This window comes from Berghia stephanieae, chromosome 4, assembly GCF_034508935.2.
Source record: "Berghia stephanieae isolate SIO BIC M18660-M18661 chromosome 4, UCSD_Bste_1.3, whole genome shotgun sequence".
Taxonomy (NCBI): Eukaryota; Metazoa; Mollusca; class Gastropoda; order Nudibranchia; family Aeolidiidae; genus Berghia; species Berghia stephanieae.
In genome coordinates, this window is record NC_088363.1 from 69,718,956 (window position 1) to 69,733,186 (window position 14,231).

The 14,231-nt window shown below is 32.6% G+C and overlaps 1 protein-coding gene across 6 annotated transcripts in view; it reads right to left on the reverse strand.

Moving 5' to 3' along the window:
• Positions 1–567: 567 nt before the first annotated feature.
• Positions 568–14,231, reverse strand: part of LOC144971130 (uncharacterized) — a 31,876-nt gene continuing 18,212 nt past the window's right edge. For all 6 annotated transcript variants that reach the window (XM_078911567.1, XM_078911563.1, XM_078911565.1 and 3 more), the window contains exons 9-18: positions 13,514–13,645; positions 12,101–12,264; positions 11,067–11,279; positions 9,689–9,794; positions 6,622–6,743; positions 5,468–5,575; positions 4,911–5,027; positions 4,340–4,491; positions 3,297–3,486; positions 568–1,800 (exon numbers count right to left, since the gene is read on the reverse strand). In XM_078911567.1, the coding sequence (XP_078767693.1) occupies positions 1,702–1,800; positions 3,297–3,486; positions 4,340–4,491; positions 4,911–5,027; positions 5,468–5,575; positions 6,622–6,743; positions 9,689–9,794; positions 11,067–11,279; positions 12,101–12,264; positions 13,514–13,645 (1,403 nt within the window). In that variant the 3' untranslated portion in view covers positions 568–1,701. The remainder of the gene's footprint in view (positions 1,801–3,296; positions 3,487–4,339; positions 4,492–4,910; positions 5,028–5,467; positions 5,576–6,621; positions 6,744–9,688; positions 9,795–11,066; positions 11,280–12,100; positions 12,265–13,513; positions 13,646–14,231) is intronic.

Sequence of the window (14,231 nt, forward strand, 5' to 3'; positions counted from 1 at the left end):
CATCACTATCGGATCGTATACCCATGCGAACATCATAGGTATATGATTCAAGGGTGATGCTCCCATCCAACCACCCGCGCACCCAAGAAACGGTAATACAAAGGGGAAGGGTACAAATAGTAAATAAATTTAGATTTCAAGAGCACACTATTTAAGTACTTAGTTTCAGATCACCTAAGAGTCTCATCCAGACACAAGCAAGGTCACCACTAAGAGGAATACACTCAAATGTTTACAAATCATATATAACATGTAAACAAAACATAATACAGTGCATAACAGATGATTTACAAGGAAAAATTATCATCTACCAAAACGATCTTACTATTCGACTGTTTCCCTCTCGGCAAAGGATCCGGCCAGGACCAGGACAAAACCAAGTAATCTCATTCCAAGACAAAAACAGAAAGCAAGTTGGAAAACAGATATAGAGGGATAGAAGACACAGTAAGTACCTCCCTATCCACTGTGGGAGGTCAGGAACCCCACCCAGGACTTAGCATTTTCTGCTCCTCGTGAATGTGTTAAGGATAATAAAGCCATTAAAAAAATGTGACAACATCTTGATTTGTTTTGTAAGTTGTTTTTTTTTTTATTCATATCATGGTTAACAATTTACAGTTAAACCATTTTCATTGTAATGCATTTCTAGTTATACAAAAATTATGTACATGTATTTACAAAGAAATATAACATCAACAGTGACCAAAAAAAAAAAGACCAATGTTAACTGCAGTGCCAGAAAAAGAAATAGAATCAGACTATCATTACTATCTAAGCATTATTTTTTCATTTCATTACTGCTGTTGAGTTATATATTATTTTAAAAAATTAATTTCATTATAAAGCTATCCTAATGTCATTAAAAAATGCAAACTTTAATTAACACGTCATTTCCAAAGCCGAGACATACACTTCTTTATGTAATTTACATTTGAACTTAGATCAAAAGATTTTCTTGTCTATATTATGGAGAAGAACAAGTCAAGCTATGGCTTTCTGATGTGTGTTCATTTACATTTAATCAAATCTCAGATTGTTCTCAATTTTTAAACCATTTTGAATTCTTAATTCAAACTAATCATATTATTTTAACAAAACATCAAAACATCGTCTCTTAGATGTAGTAAAAATTTTAGTAGAGCAATAATCGTAATCCTTTCATAAAACAGAAGGAATCATTTCCTAATTTTTAGCTGATATAGAAAGTTGCAACAGTTATAATATGATACAGTGAATGACATAATCAGTCGGATGGTGAAAAGGTTTGAACTGAGATATTGCCAAGTTTAGTTAGAAGGTCAGTTTTTAACAAAAATGGGTTCTTGTCATAAATGATTAAATCAACCCTTTTTGTACACCTTCGGGAAATACCAAAGCTTAATTTCACTTCTAAATATTTTTTACAGCTAGTCAAGTTGATAAAGTATGAGATGTGAGAAAAGTTGCTGGATACCTTTCCCATACATCTGACCATAACTTCATGAAAAATCACCCGATTTACTTCAAATAAAGATTAAAATGCTCTGGTGACCATATTCTTTCAGAAAATGAAAACCAAAAAAAATGCAAATCCAAAGTTTTCACCTTCCGACTGATTATGTCATGCACTGACACATATTGTATAATTCGTAACATGCCCGCTTTCTGCCTGTAGAGTAAAGATAAATCTTTTACACACTTGTTTAACCTGACAAATATTTAAAACTTCAGAGAGAACCCCATCCCTTGAGCTGACACACCCTTGGCTGCGGAACCCATGTGAAATCCACCAGCTGTTGTAAGATTTTCTTCATCATCCTGAAATGGATAAATAACAAAATATTTAAAAACAAATGTTAAATGGATTAGGAATACACCTTATCTCAATCCTTCACAGACAGTTCCATTAAACTCCAACGTAATATCAGTTGTTTTTTTTTACTATTATTATTATTATAATACTGCTTTTGTTTGTTTGTTTGTTTTTCAGGGTTTTATGGCGCTTGCAACACATTAAGGTCATATCAGCGCCAGTAAAAAGGAAGAAAATGGGATAGTAAAAACTTATAGAATTGCAATTAAAGCACTCAAGAAAAGGTAAAACAAATGGGAATTGGTTCAAATAGGAAACATGTAGATTCCAAGAGCACACTATCAGAGTACTTAGTTTGAGATCACCTAAACATCTCATCCTTACACAAGCACAGGGCCCGTCTAAGAGGAACACACTCAAATGTTTACAAATCATAATATATGTAAAATAAAAATAATACAATGCACAACAGAGAGATGATATACAAGACAAAAAAAATGTAATCTCCCAAAACTATACATTTGACTGTTTCCCTCCCAGCTAGGGTATCCAGCAAAGGCTGGGACAAAACCAAGTAATTTCATCCCAAGACAAAGACAGAAAGCATGTTGGAAAACAGAGATAGGGGATAGAAGACACAGTAAGTGCTTCCCGCTATGGGAGGTTGGGAACCCCACCTAGTAATACTGCTTTTACCCTGACAGCAAAAGAGTTGATGCAACACGAGCATCAGCTTATCTCTTGAAAAAAAGGTAAAGTCTGTAGCTACTCATGTAAATAATAATTTGAAAAAAAAAAAGCCTTGTTGTTCAGAGGTTAAGATTATATTCTTGACTCACTTTCATAACCCCTTGCGATCTGATCAAATAAAATCTGGACTATTCATGCAACAACTGCTATTCTGAACATCCACTTTCTTCCTATGTTATAAAGTGGGATTATGCAAACAACTCTAAATTACGGAAAATGGCAGTCATTGCCACCTCTTTTTGCACACTTTTCTATTTTTTCAGAATATTTTGATTGTATCAAATATAGAAAACATATAAATAAAAATTATGTAATAAAAACAATAATTCTGCTTCAATGTAGTATTTACTTCATAATTCTAGCTAGAAAAACAATGGAGAAATAGTTGATTTTGTTACATAATTTATGTTTTTCATTAAGTTATCTTCCTTGCATTGGGAAATGGTTGAAGTAAAAGTCAAGGGTAGCAGGACTGAAAAAATATACCAAAAAAAAAACAACCAGTGGACATATAAGCATTTCTGAAAGTCTTTAAAGTGGTGTAATTCTCTCTCTTTTTCATGTTTTTATTTTTTTTTTTTTGAAATTCTATAATCGGGACTGAGTTGAGTCAAGAAAAAAAAATGCTCACAGATGTTTTAGTTTCAGTTTAGGGGATAAATTCTAATATAACTATCATTACTGGTTATGCAATGAAGATCACGATTCAAAGCAGTAAAAACACAATGGTAAATAAGTAAATTCTACATACCATCAACTTCTGATAGGCTTTCCCACCAGATGGTGGTTTAGGAGAATTTGCAGTTTTCTTAGTTTGCTCACTACGTGCTGGCCAGGTTGGGAACATGGAGGGATCTACAGGCAATGGAGACTCACCGAAGTATTCGTGGACCAAGGCGTCCTCTGCTGTAATACGTTTCAAAGGATCGTAAGCAAAGAATCTGTGGAAGCCAAGAAAAATAGTTAATGTTTTGGTTCTGACATATGCATTATATTATAAAATTCAATCTCTTCTATCATTTTTTCTAAAATTCTTGGGTCACTCAAACTGTTTTTCAAATGAAAAACTCAGTAGTAGCATTTTACAACAGTCATAAAGACACCTATGTTTAAAATGCGTGAGTCCATAAGTGTTTCACCAAAATTCATAGTGGCAGCACTCTACAACTAATAGATACTTTTGTGAGTTTGAGATTTTGTCAGACAAGACAATATAAAAAAATATAAATTAAAAAACGGTAATACAAAATGTAAAAATTAGAGAGGCAATTCTAATTCCTCAAACATTTTGGAAGGCAATTTTTGGGATTTTCAACACATGTCTCCAATCTTGAAACAGTTCATGACAATTTTTTTAAAAATTCTGTTGCTGGCTTAAGAAGGAGGGATTCAGCCCAAAAAAACATTCCTTGCTATGCAGTTTGTTCAGTTTTTGATGTTATATTCACTTCTCCTCAATATTTCTCACAATCCACATCTTCAGACAACATAGTTTACTACAAATAAAGAAACTGGATTTGTCGAATTTTCCAAAGTCATTGGGTTGTGTTCAAAAATAAGATTAGTCAAACTATCTTAATTATAGAACCTTTTCCGTAATCATAAATCCAGGATAATCCTGGAGAAAAATATACAGTTGGCAGGTCCGCATCACTCATTGATTGCTATTCTTTTATTTCAAAGTGCCAACATTTATAATACAAATAACTTCTATAAGAAAATAAGTTGACAAAACCATCATTTAATGAATTTTCATCAGCTCCTTGTAATGTTTATTGTAATGTGAAGACAAACCTGTTCAGGAGGTCAAAACCACAATCTGTAAAATAAGAACCACCAAATCTGTTGCGAAGAACATTGAATGGGTTGTCATTGAAGTTGACTTTCTTCATTCCTGGCAAATCCACGACCCCTGGCCAAATCTTCTCTGTTGGTGTTCCTAGATCCTATGGGACAAAAATTAACAATACATACAATCCTAGTTTAGCTTTTCAAAGATATTTTATGAATGAAAAGAATAAATTTTATAAAATCATTTAATCGTAAAATCTTTAAATGTAAAGATTTTTTTTAAAATTTTAAATTTCAGCTAAGCTGTTAGAATATTACAGGTAGGTAGTTAAAAATAGACTTGAAAACAAAATCATTATCTACATCATATTATAAAAATGTCGGTCATCAGTCAAGCATATAAGGGGGAAAAAATCGTCTGATTAATTTTGCAAAACTGAGGTGTAAACATTTGTTTATCCCAAAACAATAATTTCTCCATGTAAATTTAATTAAACATGCAACAAAAGCAAAGGACAGACAAGATGTTCTAACAATTCCATCATTTCTTTCAATCCTGATATCTCCTCCCTACCTTGAAAATCCTATTGATCTGGTCAATCTCTGACTTCCCTGGCCACAATGCCTTCATCAAGAGTAATTCAGCAAAAATGCACCCAACAGACCACATGTCGACAAGAGTGGAGTATTTCTATAGGGTACAAAATGATAAAAATCAAATATGAAATGTTATCTCATCATCATCATGAATGTTGATTTGCTTGTCATACATATGAATGGTCTAAAAATAAACATTAAACAAAGCAACAATAATTGTGCATAATTTATGCATCGACTTTTTCCTAGGAGTCATAGTATGCCAAAGGTCAGCTTCTATTTGGATTAACACTCTTACTACATCTGTCTCTGCCTCCAGTAATAAGCAAGAGGGGTAATGTGTCTAATGTAGCTCACAAATAAAGCCAACACAAAGCTTCTTAAGTTTGTCATCCATCGATCACTGATCATACTCACTGTTACTTTTTGTTACCAAAATGTAAGACAAATTATTAACTCTTGTTATTCACTCACAAACTTATAAAATAATTAAGCTGTTATAAAATTATTTGAATGTGGCTGTTGACAACTCACCTTGCAACCGAGAAGAAGTTCCGGAGATCTGTACCACAATGTGACCACAACAGGTGTGTAGTTACGTAGAGGTGAGCCATACTCTCTGGCTAGACCAAAGTCTCCAACCTGGTCAGACAGTAAAAAAAAACAATCATATTTGTTTGTATTTTGTCAGCCCTTCATCAGCATGAAGCTGATGGTTGTGTTTTGGAATATTTTTTTTTAATTTGAAAAATACACAAACCTGATAATGATAAATATTATCATTGAAGACACTTCTATTCCATCAGTCACACCATGCATCGTGTACAATGAATTGTTATTATCTGTCATCTATGTGTGAGTGTGTATGTGTGTGAGAGAGAGAGAGAGAGAGAGAGAGAGAGAGAGAGAGAGAGAGAGAGAGAGAGAGAGAGAGAGAGAGAGAGAGAGAGAGAGAGAGAGAGAGAGAGAGAGAGAGAGAGAGAGATTACTTGCACCATCTAAAGGTCAATGCCCTTGCTATATCTTCAATCTTATTGTTTTGTTTTTAGGGGTTCCACGATGCCTGCAACAGTATTATTATGTCATTTCAGCACCAGTAAAAAGAAGATGATATGGGAAAAGTTGTAGCCTGAGATTAAAAGCACAAAAGAAAATATAAAACAAAGCGGAATGTTTCACATAGGGAACAGAAGATCCAATGTGCCTATTTTGACATTACCTAAAAATCTCATCCAGACACAACCAAAGGATCCAACTATGAAGGATACACTCAAGTATCTATAAAGCACAATATATTCAAAACTAATAACTATAAAATAGTAAATAGAAGAAATGATTTACAAAGAAAAAGAAACATCATCCTTCAATAATTTTTTTTAAAAGCTCCTATATATTTGACTGTTTTCCTTCCAGCTAAGGATCCCCACCACGACTAAGGAAAAATGAGAACAAAGATCGAGCAATATGCTACATGGAACAGGAAAAACAGATATGGGGAATAGAAGACACAGCAAGTGACCTCAGCCCCCCATAGGAGGTTAGAACACTCTGCCCTGGACGTCCAGAGAGCTTACTACTACCTACTAAATTTGATCCAGCAACACAGTATGTAATTGTCACTATCAGCCAAAATTTGTTTTTTTTTCTTTTATTTTGGTTGAAGAAAGAGAAAAATTCTATACATTTACCTTGAGGATACCCTTGTGACTCAGCAGCAAATTTGAAGTTTTCAAATCTCTATGGAGAATCCAGTTGTCATGCATGTGGCGTACAGCCCTCAGCAACTGTTTCAGAAGGGTTTTCACCTCACCTGATAAATATGATTTAAAAAAAAATATATATATATATATATATATATATATATATATATATATATATATATATATATATATATATATATATATATATATATATAATTTAACTGGGAATGGTACAATTTATTGTTTGAAATTCTCTCATCAAAGCTATGGAGAAGGGGAAAACGGACAGAGAGAAAATAATACAACAAGAGAGAGAGAGAGAGAGAGAGAGAGAGAGAGAGAGAGAGAGAGAGAGAGAGAGAGATAGAGATAGAGAGAAAAAAAAAGAGAGAGAGAGAGAGAGAGAGAGAGAGACACAGTGTTCCAAAAGCGATCTTTTAGTTCAGCCCCCTTTACCCCTGCTCTCACAATGCATACTGTCACGCTTCACCGATTTCTGGTATTCTGTCAGAGCCCTTTGTGGCTATTGAAATTATCAACCTTTGTTATGGTTTTAAAACCTGTTTTTAACTATTTTAAAAATGTTATTTATAAATACAAAGTGATTACTTAGAAAAAGGAGAAGATGATTTTTATTCTGATATAATTTTATTTATAATAAGATGTATATAATTTTCACACTAAGCATTAACTTTCAGAGTATTTTTGAAAAAAAATTCACTCAAACACGCATAATAAACTCTTAATTATCTAAAAATTTAAACGACCAAAGTGAAAAAAAAATTCACTAATTAAAAGTCAAAGACTATTTCTAATTACTCACAAAATTTCACATGTGCCGGAAATTTGGTTATTTTACTATTCCGTCTGATATTTGAACCGTCCCATTCAACATTCGACATCCTTGAGGATTCAATATGCAATCTCTCTTGTATTACAACTCCAGATTACAGAATATATTTAGAATGCCATCAAACATACTCTAATATTATATATTCACTTTCTTTAAAAAGCAGATACCCAGCACTTTAACTGTGTTTACAAAAAATTGAATTCATTTCATTTTAAAAGTCATTGTGAAAACTAGTCGAGTCTATTAATACGTCCAAACCCATTTATAAATTTGATATTAAGTAAAATGGGTATTGAGTAATTTGCGTGTCAATGCATGTGTTGTGTTTATATTTGTGTATGTGTGTGTGTTTGTGTTAGAGATGGGGAGTTGCTAGTGTGTGTTGGTATGTGTATGGATCTGTTTAGGTATGAGAAAGAACAAAAAGATTTGTGGTGGAGAATGTAGCTATTGAACGGAGGATAGTTGGAGGGAGAAAGGGATAGAGAAAAGAGAAAAAAAAGGGATTGAGAAAGCAACATATAACTCAAAATATACAAATAACAGCTCTATTTTTAGAGGAAGTTTTACCACGTAATCTGTCAAATATTTTAAGATGTTTAAGTATTATTTTGTTTGATTCATCAAATTTCCATTTCTCTCACCTTTCTTTTTTTGGGGGCACATACGACATGATATCAGGAGAAACCTACAGGAGGTTACTTTTTATTATTGTTTTTAATTGAGATTATTATGTTCTCATTGATTGCGTTCTCTTTTCAATTTTTGAAATTGTTGAATGTAACAATTCACCTCCTTGTTCTCCTAAAAGACCTAGACCAAAAGTATATTTCTTCATAAAAGGTATACAATGGGTTTCCAATATGTGGTGTTTTGGGGAAAGTAATTACGGTATATTGTCATATATTTCTCTATCTTGCTATTAACACTTTCTATTACTGTCTCTGTGACTGGTTTTGTGTGAGAAATTAGTGAATGTATTTCAGAATAAGCTCCATTTATTTCATCAAAACATTTTTTTATAGTTTCAGCTTTATCTCTGATTAATTTATTGTTTGTATACATGTATGTTTTAGAAACGACATTTTCAGTGAGTTTTTCGTAAACGTCTTGTGTGTAATATCTATGGCAATGATTTCCTATGAAGCTACGACTATGACATACTTGAGATATGATTGTGTTTGTTTTTAATATATCATCAAGAGAACTACAGACTGGCCCACATCGTTCTGACAGTTTCTCTTTATGAACTAAGGCTATTTTTTCTTCTGTGATTGGGATCTTAGTTTCCCATTCTTTTTTTCTCTTGAGGCACATCAGTGAGAAATTCACAGGTCTTGTAAGATTCTACAACTGCTAGTAGACTCTTATATGTTTTCATGTCTCCCATTTTCTTTTCACATTTATAGCATATAACTTCTGAATGTTTATTTTTAAGGTCCGTTCCAATATCAATGTCAAAGAACAGTTTGATTTCATTTTTGAACTGTTAGTGCACCTTTAGCACATAAACAACATAGTGAATTGAGATCTTTAAGTGTATCTCAAGTGTATGTTCCCTTTTTACCTGATAGGTGAAACCAAAAAAATCATAAAAAATAAACTACGCTTCGCGCACTAACCGAACTTTTACACCAAAAAGACAATAAAATTTAAAAACTTATAAATTATCAACGAAGGAAATCTATCGTTTGGTTAATGAGATATCACTAATTATATTTGAGAAATCACTTTTCAAAATTCTATTATGTACATACTTTTATAACCCAAGTTACAACATAACCAATAAACTTATTTTCATGAAAATTTCACAATGATGTGCAGCAAAGGAGGGTAAATGATATTCAACTAAAAATATAATGTTATATTCAATTATCGGGGTGAAAAAATGTTTGAATTAACACAAAAAAACGGAAGATAGGGATTAGTAAGGAATGCACCCAAGATTAAGATTACCTGCCGTGAAATCACTGACTTCACGGTTCAGTGACTCAGACTAAAAGATCGCTGAGAAGCAATTTGGAACACTGTGTGAGAGAGAAGAGAGAGAGAGAGAGAGAGAGAGAGAGAGAGAGAGAGAGAGAGAGAGAGAGAGAGAGAGAGAGAGAGAGAGAGAGAGAGAGAGAGAGAAGGGGGGGAGGGGGAAGAGACGGTCTTAGTAGCACACAAAAAATAAATACAATGCACAACCAATCAACTTACCCACAAGAAAAGGATTCTTCATATTCTCCATTAAGCTTTTTAAATCATGTTCTACGAAATCCATCACAATGTAAATCTTGTCCATATTACTACCAACCACAATTTCCTGTAAATAAAAAACGTAGGATATTGCCAAAATGTAAATTAATCGTGAATATATATTTTTTTGTTTCATGTGAGTGATCAAGATCTCGCTTGTTGACGCTACTTTTAACAAAAATGTTTCTTTTTAAAATTCATCATAAAAATAAACCAATAAATACGTCCAACCAGGACAATAAGCTGTTTGGCAAAACCATTGGAGTCGACTACACAGTCAGCAAACATTTAGGAATGAAAATAGCTCATGGAATTAGTAATGCGTTGGAGTGTATCTACCTTGACTGAAGAGGTAAGGGGAAAAAAACAGAACCCCCCCCCCCCCCCCCCCCCCAAAACCATAACAACCGTGTCTTATTATATATTTACCGGCTTTACAACATTTGACTCCAAAATTGCAATAAATCGTCTTGGGCCAAATTAGTTCTAAAAACCAGAACATTGAGCATTAAATATCTAATGGGTGGTGTGGGGTGAAGAAGGTAGAACATTTTTACTAGTAGCTCCCAAATAGTTTAAACATTGTTGAATGCAAAGTTTAAGTACAATTGTTGATGGAATGAAAAAGAAAAAAGGAATATGTAAATACCCCCCCCCCCAAACCCCAAAAGGACATTAATCATTGTTGATTAAGGCAGAAAACTTTGCAACAAATCAATAACATTTACATTACTACAATTGAAATTGTAACCTTTATGTGCTAATATAAATATAAATGAAACAGGATTCCAACCTCATAATCAGGATATTTTAAAAGCCAAAGCGCACAATTCATTTTTCACAAATACATTTATCAATTTCATTTTTAAAATTTAGATTAACAGTTCTATATCATTCAATAACTAGGAATATAAGTCTTTATAATTATCATTGTATCAGTCTTAATCTGAATGCATTCATAATATTCGATAGGATTTTGCTACAAACAAAATTTAACAGCCCGGAATAGTCATATTACCTTAGTAAACATTACACAGTTATAAAGGAAGCCTTAACCCTCTCCTTACACCTACAGCAAAATCGTCACATTTGTTACGACACAATATACATTTTTTCTTATTCAGATTTATTTGTACATCACAATGTTCTTTGTTTAATCAATAAGAGCATAAATTGTTTTGAAGAGAGATTGTTTGAGTTTAAAAAATCAATTTTTATGCTGGGTAAGCCTGCCATTTTGGGAAAATACTGACAATGATCGGTAAGGAGAGAGTTAAAGAGGGAAGGTTGAAAGTTTAAAACGGCGAGAGAACAGGAGTTAAAGGTATGTCTTTCTTACCCTGACAGTGACGATATTCTCATGTTGAGACTTCAACAGTGTGTTGACCTCCCTCAATGAAGTGATTGGAAAACCCTCTTTCTCTTTTTCCATCTTAAGTCTTTTCAACGCTACTATTTCATTGGTTTTCTTGTCCCTCGCTCTGTAAACTACACCATATGTTCCCTCTTCAATTCTATTCAAGCAGTTGAATTCTTCTACACTGCGACAGCCCTGCATATCAGATAAACATATTGGTATAAACATCACATTAACATATAACAGTAATAGCCCTTCACTGACACTATAATCTATTGCTACCCAGTTTGTTTTCATGTACTTAATTAAATTACATAAATCGTTCATCACGACATGAATTATCATGGTTTCTCCACATATTGTGTCAAGTCTCATTGTCAAATACGACATGCAAATATCTTGGCAAAATTACAAATATTTCAATCTTAAAACTCTCCATATATCAACAATAACTGCAAACATGGAAATGAACTAGTACAAATATTATTGTTATAACAATAATCATAATGATAATAACTAAGTAAACAAATTTCAACAACTTAATGTTAAGGATTTATTGATCCCCATTTCACGTATCTGCTGGTCTTGTTAAAATTATGGGTGGATAAAAATCCAGGACAAGAAGACTTAAACCTGGTACTACCAAAATGGTTTTTAACATATCCACATTTATAAAGTGCATCTTTACTACAATGCTAATTGTGCCTTGCAAAGCTTTATTTCCTCATTCCACCCTTTTTGCCTAACTTAAAATATACCTTATTGCTCCAAGACAGGTATGTATTTAGATCTCAGTCGAGAGGATGTAAAGTGCCTTACCCCTTATCTAGCTATTGATCGTGCTTATGTCTAATGCCAATATCTCAACTTCTACTCAAAACTATTTCTTAAAGTCACAAATTTGATATTTCACTTATTCCCGCATTTGGTTATATTCCAATCTACATTATGTAGACCAAACCCCATAAGTCAACTTCAAATATTAAAACATCTTTTTTATTGAGAATTCAGTTTACCTGTATAGCCGGAAGATAGAGGGGCAAGTTGTCTTCTAAGTTTTCTTCGATATCTGACATTTCTGGAGACTCTGGGAGGTAGTTGTCATCAGACTTGTTCTGATCAAAACCACGCTCCGGCGTATCAGCATCAGAATGATCATCAAACTTTGATCTCACTTTACCTTTTAAAGATATTCATAAAACAGGTTAAATAAGGCAAATATATATTTCAGAAAGCTAAAAAATATATAGAAAAAAAGTAACGACACAACTCTATTAAAGCTCTGAAATAAATGATATATAGAATTAGAAAGTTTCAAAAATAACTAAAACAAGAAGGTCGACTGTAAAAAAATTATATTTTACTTGACGCAAAAGTAGGATCAAACTAAGTTCATTATGCCATGGTTGGATATAGACTTGCAAACCAAGAGAAGACGAGTACGTCTAGAATTCCCTTGACAGGGCCAAGCTTTACGGATACAGAGCTCCTGATTGCTTTAATACTGCCTCTTCGCTATTTCTCGGCTTAACTAAATTGTTTTTCACTTCTCCCATTATTACCAGGTTACCCTTTGTTGATCTTTGTGGCTATTTCAAACCCAGACATTCAGACACATATTTTTTTGAGAACCTTTAAGCAATATATATTAAAAAAGACTTTTCTGGAGCAATTTATCAAAATGAGTTTTTGGCAACATAATGTTCTGTAACCATTCATTTCTCTTCATGGGACTGGGGTTAATAATTTATTTATATCAGTTTAGCCCTCAGCCACAATTATGTAATAACCAAATTGAAACAAAAAGTATTGCAAATCAATTAAAAAGGAACTATCTTTATCCACCTGAATTTTATTCACGTAAAGACCATATGAAAATATCTCATACAAAGCTTCTCAGAATCAAACAGTATTACTCTTAAATCATTAAAAATAATAAATATCCATTAACTTCCCCTGAACTGTTGCCTGTAAACGACTAATAATTTCAACTTAAAAGAATAATAATAAAACCAACAATTCAAGTCTCTAGCAAAAACAAACAAACCGATAGCCGGTCTTCAGGCTTTAACCAGAAAAAGTGCATCCCTGTTTCAACGAGGAGATAGCTTTTACTGCTCTAATTGTAAAATTTCCGCTAGTTTTCTCTTATTTTAAAGCCTAACATTTGCTTAATTTATGGAGTCTTTTCATCCTAGTGGAGGGAAGGAAAGTCATGTAATTCCCATGATAGCCATCTGTCTGGCTACTCAGGTTCACATCCAGGTGGAGACATTATTCAATAAACTTCTTTTATGATTTCCCCACTTTTCCATGCAAACTTTTCTACTTTCAGTATATTTTAGACATCATTCCCAATTTTATCACACTTATGGACCTCAAATCTTATTAAAACACATCAAATCACACTGGTTGGCAAGTCTGCTTACCTCTTCCATCATCAGTTCTGTCAACAACCCGGTCACTGCCTCTCCTTTCACTGTCTCTATCTGCCTCTTCCACATCCTCCTCATCATCTTCTTCTTCCTCTTCACTGCTGTCTTCATCATCGCTACTGCTATCTAGAAACAACATTACATAAAAATGGAAATTAATTGGCTAACTTTGAGTTTAAATCCACTTTTTTTTTTCTTCATTAATATCTTCTTTCATATCTCTCCAATATGAACAACTCCGTACCCTGTATTTTGTGTGAAATACAGAGACATCTGGATAGTGGAATCAGGCCCTATTGTGTACAAATAAAGAAGAAAAATATCTGTCCCCAGGCAACATGTCCGAATAATGGAGACATCCAGATTTGAGAGAAATTACTGTATATGAACATTCCACTTTATTTTTAATTTGTAGACGGATCTTCTAATTCCACAAAATGAATACTCTATTTCTGAGAAGAATAAAGATTGGGGTGCTAGTTTATATATTATAATAATAATAACAATAATAATATTAATAAAAATAATAATATTAATAAAAATAATAATAATAATAATAATAATAATAATAATAATAATAATAATAATAATAACAATAATACTATTAATAATAATAATAATAATTATAATAATAATAATAATAATAATAATAATAATAATAATAATAATAATAATAATAATAATAATAATAATAATAATAACAATAATAACA